The sequence below is a fragment of the Haliaeetus albicilla genome, chromosome 4 (genome assembly GCF_947461875.1).
Source record: "Haliaeetus albicilla chromosome 4, bHalAlb1.1, whole genome shotgun sequence".
In the NCBI taxonomy this organism is placed as follows: Eukaryota; Metazoa; Chordata; class Aves; order Accipitriformes; family Accipitridae; genus Haliaeetus; species Haliaeetus albicilla.
In genome coordinates, this window is record NC_091486.1 from 31,692,661 (window position 1) to 31,717,044 (window position 24,384).

The following is a 24,384-nucleotide window of genomic DNA, read 5'->3' on the forward strand; positions in this document are numbered from 1 at the left end:
CAGACTTGGAGCACGTACCAGCATCACATCACCCTGTGAAAGCACCTGTCTCAGTGCTGTGACTCAGGACGTGCAGCCGCAGGAGAAACCAGCGCCCATCGCTCGGGCTTCCACCTTGGGCTGAAGCTGCTGCCCTCGCCTGGGCTGACCAGAACGGTTCCGAGGCCACTCTGAAGTAAAATGGGAGCACTGCAGGTTAGAAGAATAGCTCAAGCTGCGATATTATCGAGCCTACAAAAAAAGCAATTGAATACACCAACTTTGAGTAAACACTTACTTGTAATTTTAAAAAAAAAACATCATCAGGGAAGGTTTCTGCCTTACAGAGCAGCCGAGTTTACGTGGGTCACCCTCACTTCAGAGGTCGCAGACACCAAAGCCGTGCCTGAGGGACGCCCGCGGGGCAAAGCGGGGGAGGCAGGGGCAGCGGAGCCATGGGCTGACCCGCCATACCCGCGGGTAGGGAAGCCCGGGCAGCCAGCGGTGCCCCCGGGCATAGCGATGGCGGCACGGGCAGACGGGCTGTCCTTCTCTCCTCTCCTCTCCTCGCTCGGCTACGGCCCGGCACTTCCTGCCGCCCGGCCGCCATTTTGCAGAGCCGGGGCGGCCCCTCAGGCGGCCTTGCTAGCTCCAGGCCCGGCGAGGCGGCCTTGCCGCGGGAGGCGGCGGCGCAGGTAATGCGGGATGGCGGCCGCCGCGCCGCGGCGGGACCCCCTTCCCGCCGGCGGCGCCGGCCGGGGACCTGAGCCGCCTTCCCCGGCTGGCTCCCGAGGGACGTGGGTGGGCTTCCCCTTTTTTTGGCGGAGCAGCGCCCCACGAAAAGCAGGGAGCGCCCCGGCCTGCTGCGGGGGCGGCTGCCTAGCTGGCTCCCCAGCGGGCTGCGAGTTCATCAGTTAATTTTGGTGAAATACTAGCAGGTGCCGGGGCGAAAGGCGCGTAGTGGGCATTGGTACCCCTCAAAGGGCATGCTCTGAAAAAACCCCAACCTTTTGAAGATTTTTCTTCTGCTTCTCGTGCCAATTTTTTTCTGCCCAGACAGGCCTCTCCCCCCCCATCCCCTGCAGGGAGCTCGAGGCAGGCACAAGTAAGACTATTTATTGGCAATGTGGCATTAATGACCTGTGAGTTTCAACAACGACTTAAAGCAGCGCTAATTGAAGATTGGATTTTAAAGAAGCCAAGGTGTTACTAGTACAAAATTACTGCATTTTTAGTGCTGTGAACTATACTCAAAGCAAGATTTCCCAGAAAGTCCTTCCAGTGCTCTGCTCACACGTACTGACCGCAAAATGCTGCTTACCCATTTGTCTCAAAAAAGTAGCCTGTGTGTTCCCTAACAAAGTAGAATGCCATAGTTTTTTATAGTAAAGGAGTAGAATATTTGGCTATTTGCACTAATACGTCTTCAGAACTGTTTTCAAAGCTGATTTACAGTATCTTGTAACAAACATAAGCATTAGCTCAGCTCTTACATATCTCGTATGTAAGACATTCAGTCTTATCTGGCATTAGATTTACTTTTGTTTGTATCTGTTACAGGTTTGAATAGCTCATAATTAACATCATCATTTGCAAATGCAATGGAAGAGGGCAAGATTGAAGACATCCAGGGTATTCTACGGCTTAATGTGCGAGGATGTTTATACACAGCCAGGCGTGAGTCTTTATGCCGCTTTAAGGATTCAATGCTAGCTTCTATGTTTAGTGGACGCTTTCCTCTAAAAGTGGATGAATCAGGTAAATATGTTCAAACTGTAAATATGACATTCTGATCAGGGAGCTCTGTGGCAAATTCATGCTTTTATATATATTTATGCATTTTATAGTATATCTCTCTTCCCAGTCTGCTGAGCATCAGTTGGCTTCTTTAATTGCAGGACGTAAACCAATTATGCATGCATGACTTTATACTTGTGAGAAATTAATCTGAATTCCACAAGACTACTCATGTTTGCAAACATACATGTTAGTATAGTGCTTAGCCCTGCCTTGTTCCAGTCCAAATTGTAGCTTTGGAATGTAATTCTTCAGTATGAATGTGAAAATAGATAAAAATGAAGTTGGCAGAGTATTTGGCATTTAACTTTGATCCTCTTTATGACCCCCTATATTCTCCAGAGGCATCTCACTCTCTCTGCTCATTACATAAGGAGATTTGGGTCTAATCTTTGTTTCAGAATACTTCGTTACCCAGTAAATACTGCATTTTTCACCACCATGGCTTGATATGAAAGTTTGACTAAAACTATTCATGGGTCAAATTTCACACTTGTTAGTGACTTGGGAATTCTGCCAAAGTATGTCCAGTTTAAAGATATGATGGATGATTACTTGTACACTTTTGAGTGTTTAAAATATCTGAAATGTTTAATACTTTTACAGGTAAGACTTTGCTACCATCTTTCAGTTGCAGTGAACAGCCTGTTGTATACAGCTGTGTATAGTTTGGTCAGTTTCTGTAGCAGTCCTTGAGCCCAACAGGCGAAGGAGAGAAAAAATACTGTAAAACAATATTCAGGGAAGGTTAGACTAGATGTATACTGGAGCTGATGCTACTTTTAACTCTTTTAAATTGCCTAGATCCAAAATTGGAAAGATCTCTGCAATAGCAAGAAAAGATTTATCTGCAGTTAGAATTAGAAATGCATCTAGAACTAGATTTTAGCATTTTAAGTGGAGTGCAGTAAAGCTGAGATTTTGTGTTGGCATTGTCCTATGCAGATTAGTGATTTCACTGAAACTCCAAAGAAATGTTTACTGCACTAAGAATTTTATCTTCAAATAACAAATATTCCAGGGAAACAAAATAGCAGTTTTGAAAGAACAGAGAAAGTATACTTACTCCTCCTAAGTAAGTAAAACTAGTACAGAAGTTTTATATAAAGGTTTTACTTAATGATTTTGTAGAATGTGACAAGTCTGTCTTCGCTTGCTGGAAGCAGTATTTTAAATAATTTTATTTATGTTTTCAGGAGCATGTCTAATTGATCGAGATGGAAGCCTGTTTAAATATCTTTTGGATTATCTTCATGGAGAAGTTCGGATTCCTGAAGATGAGCAAATTCGAATTGCACTGCAGGAGGAAGCAGACTATTTTGGCATCCCCTATCCATACAGTCTGTCTGACCATTTGGCTAATGAAATGGAGACGTATTCTTTAAGGTCAAATATAGAGCTTAAAAAGGTCTTGATATTTCTTACATTTTTAAAGATGTGATCTCTAATGCACACCATTCATTAATATCAGATACTGAAACTACAGTGTATGCAAGTTAGCTCTTTTTAATCACCATGTTAAATCACCAGTAAATTCAGAGGTTTAGGTTAAGAAATCCTAGAGTTGATAATGCAGTCATAGTAGTTCAGGACATCAGCTTTCCCCATCATTGCAATAGAGCAACAGCTTAAATTTGACTCTGTTTTACATGCAAGCCTGCTGTAAAACTTGCATGCTAGGAATGACATTGTTTAGTTCCCTATTTGGCTTCAAATTTTACTTGAGATTAGATTTGATCCCTTCAAGATGTTCTTTTTTTTTTTCTTTTCAATTTTACAAATTCATCCTAAAACTTGAAAGATAAAATGTGCTTTGCTATTTTTTTAGAACAAGAAAGAAGAAAAGAAAATTAATATATTATTTTAAATCCCAAGGTTTGTCTATTTTTGAGTCCTGTAAATTAAAAACTAATTCTAATTAACTGATTGGAAATTAACTCATATTACCAGGTATGGCTGTGTTAGTGCTGACAGTCATCTATGTTCTCGTAGTAAGATGTTGTTCTATTCTCCCTTATTCATTTCCTTTTGAAAAGCATAAAACATTTCCAGGCCTTTCAGTTTCTCTTCATGTTAGGGATTTGCCATGCCTTTAAGTATTTCTGTTGCCTTTCCGTGAATTTCTCCTAGTTTTACAATATTCTCTGTTAACATCAGATAAGAAATACTGCACGCATTATTCTAGATAAACTATACCCTTGATTTACTTGAAAGAGCTCACCAGTACGGTTAAGAAAACTTAAATATGAAAGCTTATTCAACTAAAAATACTGTATTCTTATTAATATTCTGTATTTTGTGTTTTATGTTTTTTCCAGGCTTTGTTAGATTTCTGTGATTCTTATGATTTAGTTTGTACCAAGCCTACAGTTTGGGTCCTGCACTATCTGAACACTTCTGGAGCAAGCTGTGAAAGTAAAATTATTGGTGTGTATGCCACAAGAGCTGATGGGACTGATGCAATTAATAAGGAGCTAGGAACGAAAATTCATAGTAAAAGCATTTACAAAAGGTAAGACGACTGTCAAACACATGAAAGCACTATGAAGTGAGAATGAACACTCACATATTATAATAATAGCTGAATGTTATTATATGTAGCATAATATAGCATTATTGTGGAAGGGTTCAGATTCTTTCCAGCTTTGAAAACAGATGGCTGGTACAATGGTCACATTAAACAAACAAACAAAAAGATAAAAACTAAGCATGGACTACAAGAATTTGAGAGAGTCCACAAAAGGTGGCTAGAATGCAGTTGCTGTAAGTTCTCATTATGTTTTACTTACTTGCTATTTTTAAAATGCCTCAAACATTTAAAATTACCTCCTAATTTAGGACGATATTCACCCTAAATACAGTGAATGAATCCCCATCCAGAAAAAGTTCCAGAAATATTCACAAATTTGGTTGTGATTAATGGAATTGTATTTTGCAGACAGTGGAAAGAAATACTTAACACCAAAAAGAACTGAAGATGACAGGAAATGGTTTTAATTCCTTAAAGGACATGTACATCTCTACTACACTATTAATGTATTTTTATGACAGTAATTGTAAGTTATTGGTAGACCTGTACTTCTAAGTATCTGGAAGCAATTTGTCTTTCTCTTGGTCGCACAGTACAGTGTCAGATGTGTACTTCACTGTGTACTTTTTGAAACAGGATTAAAGTAGAGCTTTTGATGTTTCATTGTCTTTATAATTAAGATGCTTATTTTCCTAAATTTAGGCTGGTAACATTAATATTTATTCCAAGAGTATGTGGACACATAGTATTAGGTATCTGTCCTCCTACTGTGTTGTCCCTTTGAATAAATGATTGAGGTTTAGAAGAATAATTTTACACCATTAATTCTCTAATTATTTTATGAACATCTATTCTTTCATGAATAACCATTTTTAGCAATAGGTGTTCACAGGCATGCAGATCATGGGAGGATGGCTATTTAGAACCTTTTATGCAAATGAAAATAAAATTTAATTAACATTTTCCTTTCTACTTTACAAAACATTTAATAGTAAATCCTTAGAGTTAGGATTTAGTAAAAAGAATGATACATTTCATCAGTGTTACATTTTTAAGGGCTTAGCTAGATTTACCACATAACTGTTACCTTTAAAACAATATTTCTAGAGAAGCTGGAAATAACGTCCAATACATCTGGAGCTATTACTCAGTAGCTGAGTTGAAAAAGATGATGGATGCTTTCGATGCCTGGGAAGGGAGAGGTAAATTATTAATTTTTTTTCTTTTATTTCAGTAGTACTACTTTTTTTTACAGAAAAATAAGAAAAATATTTGCCAGTTAACTGTAATAAAAACTCTGCATACATTTTCACTCCTTCAGTAAGTAACGTGTTGTAAAATATCCGATAGTAGTGGCTATTTGGGAAAAAAAACAACCAAAAAACCAAAAACCAAAAAACCCCCAAAACCCCCAAGTCTTAAGGGATGTTCCAAGAAGGTGACACGAGTTGATATGAATGAATAGATGTAGTGAGAGCCACCACATGCAAGGGGTGATAGTCTGCTAGCATTGGGCAGTCTGGTGGAAGCCCTAGAAGCACGTTGGCTGTAAGCAACGTTCATGTCAGCATAGTTTCAAAGCTGAAATTCTACATAATAAAATACACGCATTCATTTAGTCAGGTGTACATACACATAACATTGACTATGTTCTCTCAGCTCATCAATACAACGTCCCTTTGAAATGCAGGTGTCAGCTATTGGAGAGTGCCTCAGGAGCTGATTGAATGTTGGACTCTTGAAGAACGCCCTTTGAAAGGCAGTTTGCATCGTATGCCTCCAGTTCATAAAAGGTATGCTGATTTGCATAGGAGGCTTAAAATAAAGCAGAAATACAGCACAATCTTTGTTTTTTAAATTCAGGTTCTTTGAACAGCTATGAATGTTGAGTTTTCTCTGTTTTTATTATTTACATTTTTATAAAATGTCTTATAATCAGAGAACTTAATTGCAGGACTGACCTTGCTAGAAACAAATTACCTTTTTTAGGCTGCTGAAACTCTATTCTATTCTACTTTTTCAGCTTTTAAAACATCACATTAGAGTGGGAAGGAGTAACTTCAAAAAGTAGAGCGCAGTATTAATTAAATGGACTGCTAAAAAAGAAATTTAACTGAAAACTTTAAACGGTTAACTGATTTTCACGAGATACTTCTTTTTTTAGAAGAAATTTCTAGAATTTCTTCTTTTCAGTCTTATGTCAATACTTCTGACTACACATCCATTCTCAATACATTACCTAGAAGCAGCCTTTGCAGGTGCTGATCTGAGCCACCCTACAGCCACTTTGCTGCTAGATAGAGGAGGATCCTGCTGACCTATGTACATACTTTGTTTCTTTAATTGAAGTTCTTTGTTTTACAGACGCTTAATCGACTTTCCTGAAGAGGAAGACTATTTACCGAGTAAAGTGGGTCCCAAGCCAATTAGATTCGCAGGTCCCTCAACAAGTACCCATATCAAAGTCAAGAATTCAGCTGCATTAAAGGTAGCTGCTTGCAATGCTTCACATTCTGCAGTGACTCTTAAACGACCCAGTAGTGAAAACTGGACACTGCACAAAGTAGCTTCTGAAACTGTATCCACAACATGTGCATCGGTCCCCAGCAATTCCCAGGCACCCTGTGGAAGGCAGAGTGCTGACAATGGGACACCGTGTCAAATGACGTTCAAGATTGCAGGGTCTAGGAAGCCTGCAAGCAAACGTGTAGTAAAGCTGAAGCGAACGCCACTTTTTCTTGTGACACCATCTCAGCCATCTTCTTCTGTATCTAGTAAAACAAGTGAACAGGATGGTGCTGCTGTTGAAATTCCTACTACTTCTATGGTAGTAAACAAGAAAGAACCAGCTGTAATAGCAGAGGGTATTAAGCTTAAGAATGATAAAGCGGATGGATAATGTTTGTCTCAGCCTGATAGACTGGATAGCTTTACATTAGCTGGTTAAAGAACAGATCATAATCTCATGTGGTCATTTATTCAAAGATTTGATAGAAAATGATGATGAAAAAGTTCCTGAAGAGCATAGGGAGAAATTGTTTTAAGTAAGCACTGAAGTGCTCTAAATATTCTTAGATGTTGGGAAGGGAAGAAGAAAAATGGATTAAAAAAACCCCCTCAAACACAGAGCATGTGCAGTCTAATGTTACAGTATGTCATATTTGTATTTCTGTCAGGCTATACTAGTACAGCTGACCTTTTTAAAGGAAGTACTTGCACAGCATAAAAGACAACCTCTTTATCAACTTTAACTACGTTAACATTAACTAGAGTTAATTTCCTTATTTTGTATCTTTAAAGTGGGGGAAAATAGGTAACAATAAGTAGCTTTTATTAGATACAAGTTTGCCTCAAGTGTGCAACATACTGAGTATTGTGAAGATTCCGAAGTTGAATGCACTTACTGGTACTTCAGGTGAGGGTAATTCAGCATTTTGTTATTAACAGCAATGAAAGGGACTGGCTTTGCTTGTACGCAGTGAGAAAATTCAGAGAAACAGGAAGGGAAGAAGCATGCCTAGGGAGTAACAAGGCAGTTTTTTCCATAGACCTGAGACATAAATGTACCACTTTCCTAACGTGGTGTGATTTGCCACTGGGGTGAGGCTGCTGCAGGCAGCCGGTGGAGCCTTGGCATTTTGTATCGCACCACTGTGGGGAGTGTTTTCTGCAGCTGCAGGGAACCTCACAGGCCTGAGTTACAGCTGGCCTTCCTGTGTCCTTCTGCATGTCCTTTCAAATGTGGAGGGGACAACCTCAACTTCTGTGCAGCAAAGCAGTGTTAACAGAGGTGCCCTGGTTTGAAGATAAAAGAACTGCTCCCCCAGAGCAGGATAGAGACCTTCTTGTACCAGGGTAAATTTTGAATAATGATACCAAAGTGTACAGCTGCTGTATATTTCTATCAGCAGAGGAAAGCTGGATTTGGCTCACTGATTTTAAAAAGCCCTTTTAGTTGTTTAAATCAGTGAATGAAACCTGGCTTTGTTTTGTGCTCTTGCTTGCTTACAGTTGGGTGTTGGGTTTTTTTGTTGGTCTTGCTACTGCTTTTGCTTTTCCAGCACAGTAAATACAGCTGGCCCTAAACGTTGAGAAGTTCTATCACATTGCCAAAATGCAATGTTCTTAAAATTCCTGAGACTATTAGAATTACAGAAGGGTTCTCGAAATGTTTAATTTTCTAGGTCATTTAGAAGTGATCACATTTTCAGGCTTTTCTTCTAACCACAAGGACTTGAAACATGATTTGCACAAGTAAAAAAATCCCAAACTTTCATGTACTAACATTTTTAAGGAGACACTTTGCCATGAACAGTGGTCACTGTAAAGGTGTGCAGTACTGTAATTTTCTGCTATTGGTGTGTATACTGAAGACCAGCTTACCTTTAGAATCTTTAAGCTAGTGGTTTTTCTTAAAAAATAAACCTGAAGAGGAACAATCCCAAGGCTCTTCCTATCCCAACAAAAAAAGTTTCACTGAGCAAAGAACAAGGCAAAAATTATGGAAAGATACTAACATAATGTAATCTCCTATTCTTTGAGCATGCAATTGATCATTGACACTAAGTTTGTGAAATTATTTTTCATAATAATCAGACTGAAAAATAGTTCTTAATACTTATCTTCTGTGTGACTTCTGCTTCACTATTTATTGAATAGCTGAGCGCTTTACCATGCACCTTTAAATCTTTTTACAATGCTTCCTAAAGCACATTTTCTTCCTCTTCAACTTCTAATGAATTTAGAAGGCTTCTATAAACACAGAATCATAGAATCATTTAGGTTGGAAAAGACCCTTAAGATCATTGAGTCCAACCAGCACTAAAGCTCACAAGAAGTACGGTATTTTGCATGTATACAAGAAAAAAGCTTTAAGAATAGTCCTGCGGGACCTTCTGAGTTTGCACTAGCTCAGTGGTTACTTATTATTCTGGTAGCACTGTATTTTTTGAGTAACGTTCATGTCATTTGCATTACAGTAGCTTTAATGAGTCTTCTCTTTGTCCTAGACACACTGGCTTGTGGTTAAAAGGAAAAAGAAAAAAAACAACCAAAAAAGAACTCCCTTGAATTTCAATAGATGAAACAGGAAAGTGGCTGTGGTGGAGACGCAGAGCAAGATTAATTATTTTTTGAAGGACTTGATTTTATTTATTTATTTTTAATTGGATGAGGTGCAAACATTCATGGCCTTATAACTTATCTGAGTAGGCACTTTCTGTGTGCTTTTCTATACCTGTGAATCTTGCCATTTCTCTTAACTGATGGACTGATACTAAACAGTTTTACAATAGCCGAATAGTGTTAACCTTCATGGTGACTTTCACTATAAAAATAGCTTTGCCCTTATCTACCCAAAGCCTTTTAAAATGTGGAAGTAAAATAGAATTTCATGTTCTCTCTGGGACGCCAGTAGCTGAAAACAAATGAAACTTGCCAGTCCAAGGACAAGTTATCCCTTAACCTGGCTAACAGACTGTGTTTTTTGAGGCCTGGAACAAGGAGTAGAAATTCTGCAAGTCTGAGTTTCCTGCAGGTTGAAACTTCCTCAAAACTCTGTGTTCCCAAGTTTCTTGAAAAGTCTGCAGTTTTCTTAACATTTCACTTGTCTAACTCAATTAATGAAGTACCAGCTGGTACTGCGTTTGCACTGACAAACTGTTGCTACACCATATGTACGTACTGGATAGTGTGGGGAAACTACTAAAGGTGAACTACAGTTTTATAGCTGGGATGAGATGCATTGTCAAGTGGTGTGACAATGGTTTACTTTGAATCTTTGTAAAACAATTCATTATAGAAGAAACTATGTTCAGAAAGTTACTCCAATTTAGTAATCTGCTGATTACTAGTATCTAATAGCTGCGCTCTAAAGGCTGACATATGTATCGCCAGTGTAGTTTGATGCATTAAATTTTTTCTCACAAATGCTGTCAATTTTCCAATGAGTTGTTTAGTTCTCACTTTCACACTACTCTCTTTCCAAACCATCAATGATATGGCATCATATGGGTTAAGGAGACAATACAATTCCAAGTGAAATTTCTAGAAAATTACTCCTCTGTGATTACACATGGGCTTGTGATGCAGAGGGCCCATTATCACCAAGATGTGATTCAAATAGCTGTAATTCTATCTGTATGCTTCAGAGTATGGAGAACTCATTTGTACTTGATGTAAGCAAGTAGACATTATTTCACGATAGGCTCATGTTACCACTGATCCTTAGGGAGAGTTTTCGTCAGACTTGTTTTTAGCTGAAGAGCCATGGAAACACCAAAGCTACCTCTTTTTTTCTTTCAGCTGTTCCAGTTACTTCCCTACCAGCTCTTCCAGAGCAGAAAAGTACCCTTTTAAACTGGCTTACATTAAATTGCTTAGATAATAAACATTATGTAGTTCAAATCTGACTATGGCTAAAAAGAAATATTAACATTACCCAGGAGTAAACAGATTTCATCTACTTAGTTCTTCCCAATCCATAAAGGACAAATTCTCACCTGATAAAACAGGAGGCCAGTGTCCTGGTTTCAGCTGGGATAGAGTTAACTGTCTTCCTAGTAGCTGGTACAGTGCTATGTTTTGAGTTCAGTATGAGAAGAATGTTGATAACACTGATGTTTTCAGTTGTTGCTCAGTAGTGTTTAGACTAAAGTCAAGGATTTTTTCAGCTTCTCATGCCCAGCCAGCGAGAAAGCTAGAGGGGCACAAGAAGTTGGCACAGGACACAGCCAGGGCAGCTGACCCAAACTGGCCAACGGTGTATTCCATACCATGGGACGTCCCATCTAGTTTAGGAACTGGGAAGTGGGGGCGGGGAATCACCACTCCAGGACTGGCTGGGCGTTGGTCGGCGGGTGGTGAGCAATTGCCCTGCGCATCATTTGTACATTCCAATCCCTTTATTACTACTGTTGTCATTTTATTAGTGTTATCATTATTAGTTTCTTCTTTTCTGTTCTATTAAACCGTTCTTATCTCAATCCACGAGTTTTACTTCTTTTCCCGATTTTCTCCCCCATCCCACTGGGTGGGGGGGGAGTGAGTGAGTGGCTGTGTGGTGCTTAGTTGCTGGCTGGGGTTAAACCACGACAGCCAGTTGTGCCACCAAAAACTTGGGAGTGAAGCTGCCTGTCCCTTAGCTGCAGTTATAGATGCGAAGTGTGGTTAGAAGTAAAACTCTGTAAATACTCTGCTGTATTAAAGCCCCACAAAAATCTAGATTAATTTTGGGCAAAAGCTTTTAATGAAAGATGTTAAGCAGTAGAAACGGGTAAGGCTGATGTTACAGACCTCCGCTGCCTTTTGAGCTTTTTGAGCATCCATTCTTACAGAATATTCTTGCCGAAAAAATCTGGCTGTTTATACCAGAATTGATCACTCTTGGCTGAAAATTACTTTGCAAATTCATGGGGTCAAGTGATCAGCTGTGTAGCGTGCCCAGAGTTTGCATCAAGGATTTGGCCCTTTTCAAAGTTGCCCCTTTTCTCTATAGATACCTTTTCACTCATTCTAGTCTCTGGTACAACATACGTGAGCATTTTAGAACAGTTTGGTTTAGTAGTTTGCCATAATAAAATAGCTGTATCGTCTCAAATTCCTGGCAAATTTCTATTATATGCTCACATGGCTAATTGGCAATGGTACTGGAACTTGAGACCTCTGATCCCGTGGTGCCCCTGCTGTAGTCACAAGTATATGAACAGGAAGAATGTAGCTGATTTATAAAATCTTGATGCAGCCCAGTCACTACACAGGGAAGCAGGCTCACAGTAAGAACTGCCATTCATACAAACTCAGACCAGATGTTCCCCTACAACAACAGGGTCCAGGAAAGCACTACAAGATCAATGTTTCCCTTCCAGAATTATTAGTGTCTGTTTCAGGGTGACATTTTCAAACACATGAAGTGTGGGGTGTTTTTTTTTAACCTTTTTATCCAAACATGCCTAAATAATATAGGTTTTCCAAATAGCCTGGCTGTGTTAAGTTACCTTCTCTTTTTAGTTTTCCAACTGCGTACTTGGTCCTTTATCTTGCTGTGTTTAATCTTACACAGAAGATAAATAGATCCAACCTTCTTTAAAATATTGCCCTTCAAGGTGTTTTTCCACTTTTGAAATAGTGTACAAAATGCAGTGGGAATCCCATGTTTGTGTTTGAGTGGTGTCAAACAGCTGTATCTGCTTTGCAAATTGAGGGCACTTTTTTAAAAAAGACGTCTGGCCTGAAAGTCAAGCTTTGTCCTGCCCTTAATTCCCTCACTGCTGTATAAATCCCTTATATTAAAAGGAGTCTCACATTCGGCTAGCTCTGTAATTAGAAGATATAAAAAGAGTCCTGTTGAAAATGGGCCCAAGAGCATCCAATTACTTACAAGTATTGTGAACAGTAATACACTCCTAGAAATTGGCAGATAGAACTCCAAGCATACAGAGACACAAGAAATGAAAGATGAAGAGATACCATTCTGACACAGCTACACTTCAGAGCACAGCCACGTAATATAGTTAAAACCTGTACTGCAATACTAAACCACACTCAGTGTGCTAAGACTGCAGCATTCCCAGGACCAGCCCACTCCCCAGCCCAACCAAATCCATTTTGCATCTCTCACCAAAGAAAATGTGTTTGCATCACAGCCTGAAGAGAAGTGCCGTCTCTCACCTGTCAGTCCTGGGTCTGTCACATACTGAGTCTCCAGTACATCAAAGGTTAGCTGGTACTGAAGAGCGCAAGGTGGTCCTGTTGTGCTGAGTTATGACGTTAGAGATATTATTTATTTGCAGAAGCCTGCGTGTGAGAAGCTGACTTGTGGAATAAAGTAACTTTCAGTAATCCTGTCAAGTGGAGAAGCTATAAGGAAGGGGTAAGCATCATTATAGATAAGTTAGATTTTCTTTTTTTTTTTTTCAGGAGGGGTTACAAGAGACATAAATAAATTTCACAAATTATGTAAGGACAATATAATAAGATTCCTGTCTAATATCTGCATGGAAATTGCAATTACATCTCTTATGGTAAGGTTACAGGTCAAACTGTAAGGCAGCAGATAAATTTTGAAATGCTACCTATCTGATGGGTGTGCACAACACAGATTCTGGAATTTCAGTTCCGTTTACTCAAAACATTCAGCTTAAAAGCATGATAGGTAATTAACTAGGATAGAAGCAGTGCTTGCAATGCTAAGAAATCCAGTGTTTACCTATGCATGTTTATTTTTCTTTCACCACTCTTCCAGATGAAAATGAGTTATTTGCCTTTTAGAATCTGGTTTTACCAATATCACATGTGGAAAACTGTATACAGATATCAAGAGAAATAAAAATAATCAAAATCACCCATAAGGAATGCACCTCACTCTACACTTTGAGATTATTTTTCAAGGGCCACAGAGGAAAAGTAAACGAGTCAGTACAAAGGAAGTGTGCACTCAGCTAACAGAAATTAGGCAGAGGAAATTGGTAAAAAGCAATAGCAAACAATAACCTAGGAATAAACTTTTAAAGATACTCGGGTGTCCTGCTCTTACTGACCTCAGTGGGAGGTCAGCCTTACTGACCTTTTACAGCTTTCCAATTCTGACACTTAGGCCAGTAGTTCACCTGATGCCAGGTCTGGATTCTGACACCTTGCTATGTTAAATAACTTATATTAAAAGTATGTCCAGGATGGAGGCGGCTCTCCTGTGCACTTGTGGCATTAGAATCTAGCTAAAAGCAAAAGCCTAGTCCTATCCAAACTCAGCTGAAAGCCACCCACTGATACCAGTTGAATTAAGCAAATACAATTTCAGTAATATCACAAAGGTTAGGCACTGCAAAGCAGCAAACACCAGAATATTTTAGAAAGAAGATTTTAATTTTTTGGAAGAAACAGGTTTTCTGAAATACAGAATCAGAACATTAAGACTAGGTAAGATTTTTATTTTAATAGAAAACTGGGAAGGATGTAGTATCTGCTCAGATATGTACCTCCACATTCTGCTGCATGTTGCTGTAACAAATTTATTAGTCATAGCTCTCGTTATGGACAGATGGTTCCTACAGCAAAAATATAGAAAAATAATTTGGATTCAAGTCTAGAACACCTGCAACTTTTCATATGCAAAAAAATAACTCCAACTAGTCATAGAAAAGTGGCTGATGGGGATGGAGAATAGGGCTGTGCATCTGAATAGCCATGACTATGTACATTCCAAACTTAAGAAATGAGCATTTTTCCTCAGCCTCATAAAAATAGTTTGTCAATGAAAAATACCAATATGTAATACATTTAATACAATTTATACTTGAATTTAAAGATCTCAGATTATGGAATAATAAGCTAAAATCAAATGTACTGCTTTTTCAAATGTTCTTGTATATAACAATACTCTCTGTGTATACAGTGTGCATGCATGTACGTGTATACACGCACAGAAAGAAAGAGGTGTATAGAGATTTGCTGAAAAATTCTACAAGATTATCTGATTTCATTGCAGACCACAGCATACAGACTTCCTGGGATCCTTCTAACACAGGCTGCTCTAAAAAACAATAATGTTGACTGGTATAACCACATATCTACAAGTTTTTGCTATTATGAATTTAATTATCAATTTATTTTTCCAATCTAGATTTCATTTTTCTAAGAATGCTGCTTTGGTAAGATTCCGTACTGTCATGACAAAATAACTGTGAACATATTGGGCAAAGCCTTGAAAGTATGAATTAATTTTGATAATTAGTAAGTAATAAAGATACCAACAAGTTTTAAGCAGCAACAGATTTAAAATGACTATGTTCTGACTTATTTTCTTCACCAACAAGCATCTCGAGCAAGAAACTAAAATGAAGAGATTAAATTTCTCTGCCTGCCATCACTGTGACATTTTAAGCCACCAAAGTCACAGCTGGCACTGAAAGAACGGTGGCATCAGCAGAGACCTCCATCCTTGCAGGACATAAATTGCATTGCGACACCCTGCCAACATTGCCTTGGAAAGGCCTGTGATCTGCAGTGTCTGGTGTATGATGCTTTCGTCGGGTCTTTTCTGAATGTGTTGGATTCTCTGTGGTCCTTGTAGTTGTGGACTGCTCTTGATTTTTCATAGCTCCTTTATTTTTAGATCTGAAGCTGTTATGCTGCTGTCTTCTGTGTTCAGACCTGGAACCACTCTTTACATTATTTTGATCTGCCTCATTACTGGCACCTTGTGACTTAAGAGATCCATTGAGCCGGATGTTTTGGTGCTGTGGGTTGAATCTTCGTCTCTGGCTAGAAGGCCCATTCTACTCAGAAAGAAATTGGATAACTGTTAGGTTATCTGAATCCTTTCAACAGGACAAGAAATACAGCAATCAGAATTAACAAAAATTACAGAATAAAATTTTCAGTGTAACTAAGAGAGGGAAAGCACTATACAGGTTTCGATTGTTGCCAGAGTTCTCTATTCATAACACTTCAAAACTGAACTATGAGTAATATGTGACATCTCAGTAGCCTGGAAAAATAGATGGCAGGTTCACCACTGATGCCAAATTAAAACCTGCCGTGATTCAAGAGAATGCCAAAAAGGGGATGAAATACTAGACATCTCAATAGCAACAGTTAAGAAGCACTGAAGAACTTGATACTGATTTTTTTTCCAAAATCACAAAAATACCTATCCTAGTAAAGTATTGTGTAAATACCACAATAAGACTGCAGGAAGAACAGAAATTCACATGTAAATTAAAGTCAAGTTAAGAATCCACACGGTGGGAGAAATGTCCATTGTGATATCTTGCTCAGAGGAAGCTTTGATCCTTAGTGGAAAGAGGCTGAATTGCTTTATTTCCATGACTGCCAGGCAGCTGATTCCATACATGCACTGACATTATGTAATGCTCCTACGTTTCCCTTCAGGCACCTACTTGACACTAAAATCCCTACTGGGACAAAATGCAGACCAACTTCAGTGGCAGCTTTACCTAAGCGCAACAGTACAAGGACATTCCAAGGTGCTCTTATAATGAAATAGTTATCAATATAGCACAATACTATATTATACAGCTCTTGAAATAATATGCTTTTAAACCTGGCAGGATTCCGCTTTCAAAGTCTATCTAATAATCATGCTTCAACAGCACATCAACTGATCACTTGTGAAGGATCAGAAATAAATGTTTCTCCACCGTAGCATGGAGGGCAATTAGCTATTACGGACAGTTTTTCTTTCTCAGTCTATTAACTGCCACTAGTCATTTCTGAACACCAGACAGCAGTCTTTGCTGGTATGGCATTTCTGGTATTTACACCTTGTATGTTCACACTGCCTTGAAAATGAAGCTGGAAAATATATACTTGCATATTTTCAAAAATTATTAATTAAATATACGGACTGCAAACCAGTATTTGATTTTGTATTAACAACTTCCAATGAAATTTTTGAAATAGTTTAGTTCATAACTGGTTTCTTACCTGCTTATTTGTCAGGGTTCCTTGGGAAGAAGATTCTGTAGGATTGGAAGAAAGATGACTTTGTATTTTAGTGCTGGCTGTTTTATTATCAGAGTTCTTGGCATTACTAGAGGACTTTCGGGTGTGCGTATTTTGCTTGCCAGTTGTTGCATGCGAGGTCATTGAAGACAGCACTGAATTACATGGTGTTCTTGAGGAATAGTTGTTCTTTGGGTGAGAAACTATAAAAAAAAGTATTCTGTGTTATCAGTTAAAAGATCAACATCTAAACATAAGGCTTTATTCTTACCCTGCTTACAGTTCGTTTTGGTAGCATTGTTCCAGCCTTACTTTAAATAATGAAGTAAGCTAGATAACTAGGGTTGGGATTAGGCCATAGCATTTTATTTCTGTGAAACTGCCTCATTGTGAAGCACTTCTGGACAAAAGAGCCAATGTGGTGGAACTGTGCTAAAACTGGAAGGAGCCTGGCAGAAGGCTAGGCTTTGGTCCTCCAAGAAAACTTTTTACAATCCATGGCACCTATTGGTTTGCTTGTGAACTTTTAACCAGTTGAGCTGACAGGACTGCCTCATGCAATGTTGCCCTATCAATAATGTTCCTAATGGGAGTCTTCAGGCAACAAAGGAAGAAACACAGGAACACAGGAAGGAAGTGAGTGGCATGCCAGTAACTCTCTCAACTGCTTTAGGTCAAAGGAAGTTGTGCATGCAGACACCACAGACTGAATTTGATTCCAAATTATTCTTTGATCATGGAAGGCTGCAGAGGCTGACATTTGCTATCTATGTATGTACTAGCTACAACACAGGTAACAGCCATAAAAGCTTCCTCAGTATGTCTAAATATTTTTTAAGGAGGAAAAAAAAAAAGTCTAGTGCCTATTGCTCATTCCTCTCTAAGGAGATGATTAACAAAGATTCTCCTGTACCATGGATATCTATAAAAACTGGAACTGAATGCAGTGCACTAATCCACTTCATGTAGATCATGGCAGTCAGCACCATCAGGAACTACTATTGCTCATCTCAGTATATTCCTGCTCCCTACTTCTTAGTATTTTGAGACTGCCTGATTTCTTAACCACTTTCATGTCTGGATATGAAGTGCACGAAGCAAATCCTTGATTCCTACCTCTCTGCATTTCCACAAGCTCTTTAAGCTGCCTGCTTCTGTGCAATGGCCCCTAAGCAGTCTCAAAGAGGACTCTGAGGCTACTGAAGTTCTCGATCTTAATTTGCTGTTCTGATTTTTCTGATTATGGAATTTTCCTGTTTCCTTCTGGTAGAGGTGACAAACCAGAGGCTCGCTTCAGTGAGACACCTGTTGTTTTATCTAAGAGATGCTTCTCTTTTTCCACTTTTAGTACAGAGAAAGGAGATGTGGAATAATTTTAGCAACTGAGCATCATCTGTTAGGTTTTTTGAGGCTCTTACTCACTTACGCCAACATCAGCTATTTCTCCCACTAGGTGTCCTCTTTAGAAAATGCAATGATTTGCACAATGAACTGAATTTTCTGTCCTAAGTTCAGTGAGGCTGGCTGTCACTGAATTCTACTGCTCTCTTGTCTAAAACAGACTGTTGCACATAGAAGCCCATATAAAAATCCAGGTGCTTGTCATAAAAATGTATTTTTAACAAAAAAGATGTACACTGAAGGCGTACCATCGGGCATTCTGGATATATGTCAGTCCAATTATTTTTGTTTCTTCCTGTCCTTAATTGTGAGTGTATGCTGCCCACCCTCTTCTTATGTTAGAACGTGCCTGCCTTTGCACAAGCTCTACGGTTTTGGTTATTGCTTTTGTTAAATCAAATAAATGATCTTATCAAAGACATGCCAACAGCGTAAGTTGCTCATCTAAGGTCACTGAGGGCAGATTAAAAGTAAGTTCTTCAGACGGCCAGTGTACCATCAGTCATTTGTAAGATGGCACTGCTTCCCTGCTAATAGCTGTTCTTTTGACTTCACTGACCTGATTTCAACAGGTCTGCATCAAACTATGCTTAAGTAATGCTTTACTGAAATGAGGTATAAATAATTAACTTTCAGATTAACTGCAGCTGGAAGTTATTTAGGAAAGTAGTTCAATGAGTTGAAAAAAATAGTCTATGGTTGCATCAAAAGCAGCTGTGGTTATATTAGTCAGGATAATCTTTACAGAATTTTCAATTTTCAATCTCTTAAGCTTCAGGGTATGAGATAGGGTCTATGAGGTGACTGTGAACAATTAGATGCATTACTGGGAAGCTTATGCCTTCCTTTGAAACATCCTGGGTTGGCTTCAGTAAGAGACATGATACAGGGTTAGATGGATCTTCGAAGTGTTCTACAAAAGCAATTCTTACGGTCTAATGAATGAAACTGGTTATGCCTCAAAGGAGTCAGTTTTTTAGCTGTGCAGTCAGAAGGTCATATTGGCAGACTGTGGTATTTTTTCTTTTTTCTATTTCTAGTAACTCCTTGAAGACATTAATTATTTTTCTTCCCAAAATTGTTTTCCTTCCCTCAAGATGCACTAGTTCAGTATTGTGTTAACAGTTTTTCTCCTAAGTGATGGTACTGATGGGATATCATGGGACATAGTAGCATTTGGGGCAAAGCATTATAGCATTTGCTTTTTTTTTTGGGGGGGGGGGGAGCACAACAAAGATGAGAAATAGGTTATCTCATATTTTGCAACATGGACATGACACTTGGAGCAGAAAGTGAACCTGAATTTCCAAGCAGAAGGGTGGATGATTTGGAAACAGGAACATTTGGGACTACCTTTAGCTCCTGAAAAACCCAGTGAATACTGTTACAAAGCTGGGGAGTTACTTCCTAGCAGGAGAGATCTGAACTGGTCTCATAACATTATGCTTACACAAAGAAGCTTCCGATTTACTAGTTATTCATAAATTACTGAATTTGAGTGTTCCCCAGAGCTGACTTTTATTTCCACTTGGAAATAACTGTTTAGATGGAAAACTCTACCTGATCTGAATAACACCTGGAAATCTCTGACAAGGAGGGCACTGTGCACATGCAGATGGACTGTGCAGCACAGGTACACTGTGTCTAATGTGTTGCATACTGTAAAGTTGACTTGTGCATGTTCAGGAAACCTGCTGTATCCAGATATACCATTCATGTCAGGCTTGCTGCATACACACACACAGGCAGTACACATGCCATTATTTCTGCTGGCATTTCCTGAACAGGTATGTGGAACACTATGTTCCGAGAACTTCAGTGTGAGGAATCACCAGCACTTACTTTCTCCACAGAGCTGAATTTGGGTCTTCAGCTGTTCTGTATCACAGGAAAATCGGGCAGACCTGCCCAGCTCTTCATCATATTTCCGTTCACTCACAAAGTGCTGCAAAAAATACAGACAAATTAACAGTGATTTGCATTCTGAGCAAAAGACTGTATGGATGGTACAGAAACCAATCAATACTTACCTTAAGTTCACTTTAAGGCTCAGCAAACTCTTGACCCTGCCCTGTACACAGAATCTCTATGCAGAACCAAGTATTTTCCCATCCTTACCAAATTACATGTCTCACAGCCCAGTGATGGGTGGATCATTCCCACACTTGGGAAGTGGGTCATTTCATTGGAGTATATGCATTTGATCACTGAACCTGAAGCTATCGGGTTTACTCATTAACTGAGTCTGATAAATGATACACAAACAGCAAAACTCCCCACGGCTACACTTACGAGGGCGTAGCTTACACTTCTCTGTACGCTGCTCAGAGGTGCTATAATACTTTAAGAAGGTATGCTTTCCCCATGGAAAGCTAGTTACCCTTTGGCCCATAGCAGGAATGAACAGCCTGGGCATTTTAACATGACAGCTCTTTCTTGGCATTTATGCTAACAGCTGAAATACCCAAACAGAAGTGAATGCCTGACCTTAATTTCAGCCCTGAGTTCAGACAGTTGTGCTTCAGCCATGTGACTGGCTAGGTCTGTCAGTCTCTTCAGCTCCTCAGCTTTCTTCTGCCGAGCAGTCAGGATTTCCACTGCCAAATACCAATAGTCAATAATTAATGCTACGAAGGTAAATTGCTCTGTAATTCATTACTCTTTGGGCATTAACACTCTATGTCACATGTGAGACAAGCACACACATCTCGGACCCCTGACTTCAACTGGACTTGCAATATGCTGCTTGCACAGATAAAGTCAATCAGTGTATTTAACTGAACTGCCTGGTGTTGAAAAAGATCTGAAAATGGGACAGCTGTCAGAAAATCAAAGTTAAATCAATCCTTCAACATTTAGACAAACAGGGGCAGAGACATGTTGTTTTGAGTTTTGCAGTGCTTTATTTTTAAGCACAAAATCAGGGAGCCTTCCACAGAGACATCGAAAGAAGCATTACATTGAGTCAACAGCCTGTTTCTGAAGACATGCTATATTCTATCTACACAGGGGCATTTCAGTTCCTCTGAAATTTGTGTTTATATATTGGGTTTGCGTGCCAAGGTTTTGGTAGCAGGGGGACTACAGGGGTGGCTTCTGTAAGAAGCTGCTAGAAGCTTCCCCCATGTCTGATAAAGCCAATGCCAGCCGGCTCCAAGATGGACCTGCTGTTGGCCAAGGCCGAGCCAACCAGCAAAAGTGGCAGCGCCTCTGTGATAACATTTTTAAGAAGGGAAAAAAAGAGTTGCTGTGGCACAGAAACAGCAGCTGGAGAGAGGAGTGAGAACATGTAAGAGAAACAACCCTGCAGACACCAAGGTCAGTGAAGAAGGAGGGGGAGGAGATGCTCCAGGGGCTGGAGCAGAGTTTCCCCTGCAGCCCGGGGTGAAGACCATGGTGAGGCAGGCTATCCCCCTGCAGCCCATGGAGGACCCCACGCCGGAGCAGGGGGATGCTGAAAGGAGGCTGTGACCCTGTGGGAAGCCCGCGCTGGAGCAGGCTCCTGGCAGGACCTGTGGCCCCATGGAGAGAGGAGCCCACGCTGGAGCAGTGTGTGACTGAAGGACTGCACCCCATGGAAGGGACCCACACTGGAGCAGTTCGTGAAGAACTGTCTCCCGTGGGAGGGACCCCATGCTGGAGAAGGGGAAGAGTATGAGGAGTCCTGCCCCTGAGGAGGAAGGATCGGCAGAGACAATGTGTGATGAACTGACCCCGACCCCCATTCCCCATCCCCCCGTGCAGCTGAGGGGGAAGATGCAGAGAATCCGGGAGTGAAGCTGTGCCTGGGAAGAAGGGAGGTGTGGGGGGAAGGTGTTTTAAGATTTGGTTTTATTTCTCATTACGCTACTCTGATTTGATTGGTAATAAATTAAATTAATTTTCCCCAAGTCGAGTCTGTTTTGCCTGTGACGGTAATTGCGGAGTGATCTCCCTGCCCTTATCTGGGCCATGAGCCTTCTGTTACGTTTTCTCTCCCCTGTCCCGCTGATAGGAGGACTGATAGAACGGCTTTGGTGGGCACCTGGCATCCAGCCAGGGTCAACCCACCACAATAGCTTATGTTAAAATCACCAGCATTGCTATTTTGCTTTCAAGTACAGAATATATACAATTGCCATTTCTACAGCAAAGCAATATTACAAAGGCCAACAGTCTTTATGAAAAAATACTGAATGTTCACTGCTGCCCATCTTGTATACTTTATATAAGGACGGGGTGAATAGTTATGTTCTTATAGGAAAAAATTAATCATGAACCACAAAGCAACAGTCCACTTACGTGCAGGATAACGTGACTACAATTCTGGTGGAAAATTAAATACTCTAGTATTTGTAGTGCAAACTCTATTACCTACAGGGTGACTCAATGTAAAAGCAACAACTGATTAATTGGCTGGTGGGATCAGTACTTATGGCAGAGAGGAAAAATATCATTTAAATATAAAATAATAACAAACATAGTCTTTTGTCTAGAGCTTATGTCTACAGTCAGGGTGAGTGGTAGTTGTAAACTATCCCAAGGCCACAGACTCCATTACAGCTGTGGAGACTGTGGCTTCTTTGCCTTCTTTTGCCACAAATTTCCAGAGCAGACTTGGCGAGTCACCTAACCAGCTCATACTTTGTAATGCCATTTTTTAGGTGAGAATTAATAATATTTCACAAAGAGTTTGCTTCTCAACCCACTATCATTTATTTAAGCAGATGGCATCTTCTTTTGAAAGCATCATAGAATGGTTTGGGTTAGAAGGGACCTTTAAAGGTCATCTAGTCCACCCCCCTGCAATGAGCAGGGACATCTTCAACGACATCAGGATGCTCAGAGCCCTGTCCAACCCGACCTTGAATGTTTCCAGGGATGGAGCATCTACCGCCTCTCTGGGCAACCTGTTCCAGTGTTTCACCAAGTAGAGCATGGTCCAGCAGGTGCAGCTGTGTGGGAACAACCAAACCATATGATAGAGGAGCATGTGTCACACAGGGCAGGGAAGGCACAGGGTGGCTACAGTTCCTTTAGCCCTGTTGGTAAATCTGTGCTTACATTATTACTTATGCTAAGAACAGGTGTGTATCTATCTCTCTAGCTGATGTTTTAACTTCTTTTTTTGTGGAATATGGTCTACAAGTCTGAGAAAATTTTATCAGATTAAACAAACAGTTTACTAGCTGTTTTTCTTTGTCCAATAGTTCTGCTTTATTGCTTATTCTAGGTAATGCTAATATTGTTCCTCCCCAAGGTCAGCATCCCCTTTGCTGAAGTGACTGCCCAAACCTTATGATCTCATTTCATACCGGCACTTACCTCCACATGAGATGCCAGCCCAATACCCATTTTTAAAAAACCCCGAAATTATCATATTTGGAAATTTTCCCAGTATTGACAGTAAGAGTAAGATTACCCACATAAAATAGTCCTCCAGTGCAGCAAAGAGATGTGAAAATAAATAATAATGTACATCTTGGTTAACACCTTACAGTCCTCTAACAACTTTCTGCCTAAAGTTCTGAAGGCAGTTTACAAGTCTACAACAGCCTGAGAGACAGCAGAAACTACATTGTTAAAGATGGGTACTGGGGCCATCCAGTGCCACATGTGGAGTCAATACGAAAGCAGGGAAGTAGAACCTGCCATGCACAAATGTAGCACTTTGCATGCCTGTAGATAAGAATTAGGTTTACTTTCCACAAAAATTACTACTATACCTGGCCAAGATTAATGAAGGTGCCCTATGATACCATGAGCCCTGGATGGTGGATTTCAAAAATGTGGTTTTGTTTATGCGGTTAGGGCTTAGATCAATGTCTGCTGCTATCACTGGGAATTTTACCATTAGTTTCCTGGGAGTCAGTGCATGCCCGTGTAGATGATTATGGCCACCTGGTCTCTGCAGGTAACCAAAAAGCTGCTGATACATTTCCATCCACAACTCCTCCCAAGAATAACACAGAACTCCAAATCCACATCTATTTCATGTTAGTACTAGAAAAGTTAGCATACAAAATTCCAAACACAAACTAATGCCAATCTTTGCTGTAACAGCTCATACCTTTTAGTTTCCACACATATACAACTGCAAGAGACTTAGCTAACAATGGAGGATTTAAATTATTTTTTTAAATAAAAATTTAACTAGTATACATTTGTGAACTAAGTGAGAGTTCTATATGTAAATGAAGCATTCAAGAATGTTACACATATATTTGTAACCCTCC

The 24,384-nt window shown here is 39.8% G+C and overlaps 2 protein-coding genes across 9 annotated transcripts in view; one reads left to right on the top strand and one right to left on the bottom strand.

Moving 5' to 3' along the window:
• Positions 1–29: 29 nt before the first annotated feature.
• KCTD18 (potassium channel tetramerization domain containing 18) lies at positions 30–11,289 on the top strand. Of its 3 annotated transcripts, none has more exons than XM_069781787.1 (7): positions 30–195; positions 1,550–1,737; positions 2,973–3,184; positions 4,095–4,288; positions 5,414–5,508; positions 5,997–6,099; positions 6,671–11,289. In XM_069781787.1, exons 2-7 carry the CDS (start codon positions 1,581–1,583, stop codon positions 7,203–7,205), a joined length of 1,296 nt encoding a protein of 431 aa, XP_069637888.1. In that variant the 5' UTR covers positions 30–195; positions 1,550–1,580; the 3' UTR covers positions 7,206–11,289. The 3 variants fall into 3 exon arrangements, with proteins under 3 accessions (XP_069637888.1, XP_069637889.1, XP_069637890.1); XM_069781788.1 differs by lacking the exon at positions 30–195 and adding an exon at positions 561–674 and having other exon boundaries at positions 1,540–1,737; XM_069781789.1 differs by lacking the exon at positions 30–195 and adding an exon at positions 659–674.
• A 2,857-nt stretch (positions 11,290–14,146) lies between these two features.
• The window catches only part of SPATS2L (spermatogenesis associated serine rich 2 like), an 88,140-nt gene continuing 77,902 nt past the window's right edge, over positions 14,147–24,384 (bottom strand). For all 6 annotated transcript variants that reach the window (XM_069781771.1, XM_069781766.1, XM_069781767.1 and 3 more), the window contains 4 exons: positions 20,657–20,766; positions 20,012–20,114; positions 16,751–16,971; positions 14,147–15,579 (listed from right to left, as the gene is read on the bottom strand). In XM_069781771.1, the coding sequence (XP_069637872.1) occupies positions 15,181–15,579; positions 16,751–16,971; positions 20,012–20,114; positions 20,657–20,766 (833 nt within the window). In that variant the 3' untranslated portion in view covers positions 14,147–15,180. The remainder of the gene's footprint in view (positions 15,580–16,750; positions 16,972–20,011; positions 20,115–20,656; positions 20,767–24,384) is intronic.